This window comes from Cyclopterus lumpus, chromosome 1, assembly GCF_009769545.1.
Source record: "Cyclopterus lumpus isolate fCycLum1 chromosome 1, fCycLum1.pri, whole genome shotgun sequence".
Lineage (NCBI taxonomy): Eukaryota > Metazoa > Chordata > Actinopteri > Perciformes > Cyclopteridae > Cyclopterus > Cyclopterus lumpus.
In genome coordinates this window covers 25,846,621-25,850,251 of record NC_046966.1, presented here as the reverse complement: position 1 = coordinate 25,850,251, position 3,631 = coordinate 25,846,621, and the positions used below count along the sequence as shown (strand labels likewise).

The following is a 3,631-nucleotide window of genomic DNA, read 5'->3' as shown; positions in this document are numbered from 1 at the left end:
TTTTCTTTATTTTTATTGGTTAAAATCAAACACAACAAAAACATACATGTGTACACAATCTTTTCCATAAATCTAAGCTCATAAGATACTTTCCAAAGGAACGTCACACATTTAAACCACTACATGGTTGTACAGTATAAAGTATACATATGTGCTTATATACTTTGATCGTTTGCTCACATTTGTTGTTACTGTTGTTGTTGTTTATTGTTTTTTTTGTTGTAATAGTTATATTAATTATCCCAAAATAAAAACATCTCCTTCCCCAGAAAGCAACATAAAGGCCGAGGCGTGGATGACCTCACCGTATATCATATCACAAGAACACAGAAACATACATCTTCTTTCTTTTTCATTTTGTATACAGAATTAGCACAATGCCCTAAAATAAAGCATAATCTTTTATTAATTGTATTTTTTTAACAATCTAATATACTGAATTATAGATTTACATATATTCATAGAGATAGATGCACTTTATTCTTTAAGAAAATGGAGCAATGCATGTTCATAAATACGCAGGATGTTCACTCGTCTGTAGATTTATGGAAATAAACAGATTAATAATAATCATTTGGGAATTTATCTAACAGTTATGTTCATGGTTTTCTTGAAGAGTATATATATATATATATATATATATATATATATATATATATATATATATATAGTCCACCTTTTCTACAGCTGAGCACCGTGTGCATGTTGTTGTTGTTGTTGTTGCATACAGATTAGTGCAACATATTTAATAACTGAGACCGAGTCTGACTGTTGTTTGTTTTTCACTTGTTTTCAGATTTCCAGACAAAACTCGTATTTAATCAAAAGAAAACGGAACGAGCTCCAAAAGAATTATGAAGAAACAGAACTGGTGAATTTAACAAATAACTGAAAGAAAACGTGATATGGAAGATAAATATAATAATAATAATAATATGTAAATGCACCAGAGCATGATGAACGATATATCACTGATAATATTAATAATGATAATAATAATAACATTATTATTAATAATACTATTGATAATAATAATAATGATAATGATGATAATAATGATAATAATAAAAAATACAATTATTAATAATAATATTACTATTAATAATAATAATAATAATATTACTATAGATAAAAATAATAAAAATAATAATAATAATACGTGCGTCTGTTTGCAGCTTTGAATGTTTGTATGAACCCAAACTGTAAAGTAGAAGTGAACTATTTGCCCCCCCCCCTTACGTCACCCTTCTATCTCAGTAGTCCTGGCGCTGGTAGCCTCCAGTACCGTCAAAGGCCCCCTCGCTGTGGGCCTGGCCCCCCCCTGCCCCCCCCACGGGGCTCTCCACGTCCTCCCCCCCGAAGGAGGTGTACGGGGCTCCGGCTGCGTCCTGGCTGGGGTCCGTGTATTCCTGGGAGAAGAGGGCCGAGTCGGCCCCCAGCTTGTACCTCTGGAAGCCCAGGAAGGACTGGCCCGCCTGGGGGGGCCGGAGGGGGGGGGGGGGGCGGGGCCGAGAGGATGAAAGAGATGGAAAGAGAGGTGTGGAGATGGAGAGAAGAGTGTTACGGAGAACAGAGAGAGAGAAAGGAAACATTGGTTAGCGAAGCTGGAGAAGCTGATTAGTCGGAGCAGGTTAGTTCTGGAGGCTTATGATCTATAATCAATGTTATTATATCTAGATCTATAATCAATGTTATTATATCTAGATCTATAATCAATGTTATTATATCTAGATCTATAATCAATGCTATTATATCTAGATCTATAATCAATGTTATTATATCTAGATCTATAATCAATGCTATTATATCTAGATCTATAATCAATGCTATTATATCTAGATCTATAATCAATGCTATTATATCTAGATCTATAATCAATGTTATTATATCTAGATCTATAATCAATGTTATTATATCTAGATCTATAATCAATGTTATTACAGCTGCAGACGGGTCCTGAGCGACTCTTTAGTCATCGATTCGGGGGTCAAACTCAAGTCAACCACGGTTTAGAATATTTGTAGTTCTGGTTTGATAATGAAACTGAATATGAGGAGGATTTTAGTATTCGAGACATTAAAAACATTAAATGCAATAAAAACTGTTTATATTTAAATTACACAATCTGAGAAAACTAGAAATCAACCTGCTGAACTGCGGAAATTAAAGGGCCAGTGTGGAGCATACATTATATGTATATATACATATATATATATATATATATATATATATATATATATATATATATATATATATATATATGTATATAAATACATATATATATATATATATATATGTATATATATATATATATATGTATATACATACATACATATATATATATATATATATATATATATATTTATGTATGTATATATATAAATATATATATATATATATGTATATAAAAAAATATATATAAAGCATATATAAATAAATATGTAGAAGTTTCACAGTTTCAAGCATTCTGACTAATTCATAAAAACAAAGCTCCCGTTATTGATGACTGGTGGCCTGAATAGAAAGTAAAAACATGCTTATAATATTTTTATATCTCAATAAAAAAGATAAAAAAGGATATCTCCATGAATATGAAGTTATTTTGTAGTTCGGAGAGCTTTAATAATTCAGCATATTCTAGATGAAAGAAGGCGTTTAAAGACGGATATCTCATCATTTTGCTGAGTCGTGAGTATCGATGAACGTTTTTGGTGATTGTGGCCGGTCACCAACACTCAGCATGTGGAGGGTTAATGCAGCAGCAACAGGGGGTCGGACAAGAGGCTGGGGGGGCTGGGGGGGGAACAGCTTGGTGTACTCCTCCTCGAACGCCACGGTCTTGAACCGCTGCAGGGAGAGCAGCGTCTGAGCGGCCTGTTGGAACGGCAGGTCATGAGTTCACCTGGAGACCAGACCACAAGCTGCAGGACCAGGACGGCTCTTACCCAGGTGAAGATGGAGAAGAAGGAGAAGGTGATGGCGGCCCGGGCGGCGTCGCCTCCCTCCCTCAGCGGGTTGTCCTCGTGCTGGGTCACCTGCCACTGGTTGGCCAACAGGCAGAAACCCACAAACCACATCAAGGACCAGAACGCTGGGAACAGAGACCAGAACGGTGAGAGTTAAAGCCCAGAGGAGTCGCCCCCTGGTGGTCAGGAGAGAGACTGCAGCTTTAACACATGAAGGATAGACTTCTATACAACCAGAGGAGTCGCCCCCTGGTGGTCAGGAGAGAGACTGCAGCTTTAACACATGAAGCATAGACTTCTATACAACCAGAGGAGTCGCCCCCTGGTGGTCAGGAGAGAGACTGCAGCTTTAACACATGAAGGATAGACTTCTATACAACCAGAGGAGTCGCCCCCTGGTGGTCAGGAGAGAGACTGCAGCTTTAACACATGAAGGATAGACTTCTATACAACCAGAGGAGTCGCCCCCTGGTGGTCAGGAGAGAGACTGCAGCTTTAACACGTGAAGGATAGACTTCTATACAACCAGAGGAGTCACCCCCTGGTGGTCAGGAGAGAGACTGCAGCTTTAACACATGAAGGATAGACTTCTATACAACCAGAGGAGTCGCCCCCTGGTGGTCAGGAGAGAGACTGCAGCTTTAACACGTGAAGCATAGACTTCT

The 3,631-nt window shown here is 37.3% G+C and overlaps 1 protein-coding gene across 1 annotated transcript in view; it reads right to left on the bottom strand.

Annotated features, from left to right (window-relative positions):
* Positions 1-1,253: 1,253 nt before the first annotated feature.
* The window catches only part of LOC117730902 (synaptogyrin-1-like), an 11,540-nt gene continuing 9,162 nt past the window's right edge, over positions 1,254-3,631 (bottom strand). Inside the window, exons 3-4 of the mRNA XM_034532968.1 lie at positions 2,946-3,091; positions 1,254-1,475 (exon numbers count right to left, since the gene is read on the bottom strand). Of these exons, the coding sequence (XP_034388859.1) occupies positions 1,254-1,475; positions 2,946-3,091 (368 nt within the window). The remainder of the gene's footprint in view (positions 1,476-2,945; positions 3,092-3,631) is intronic.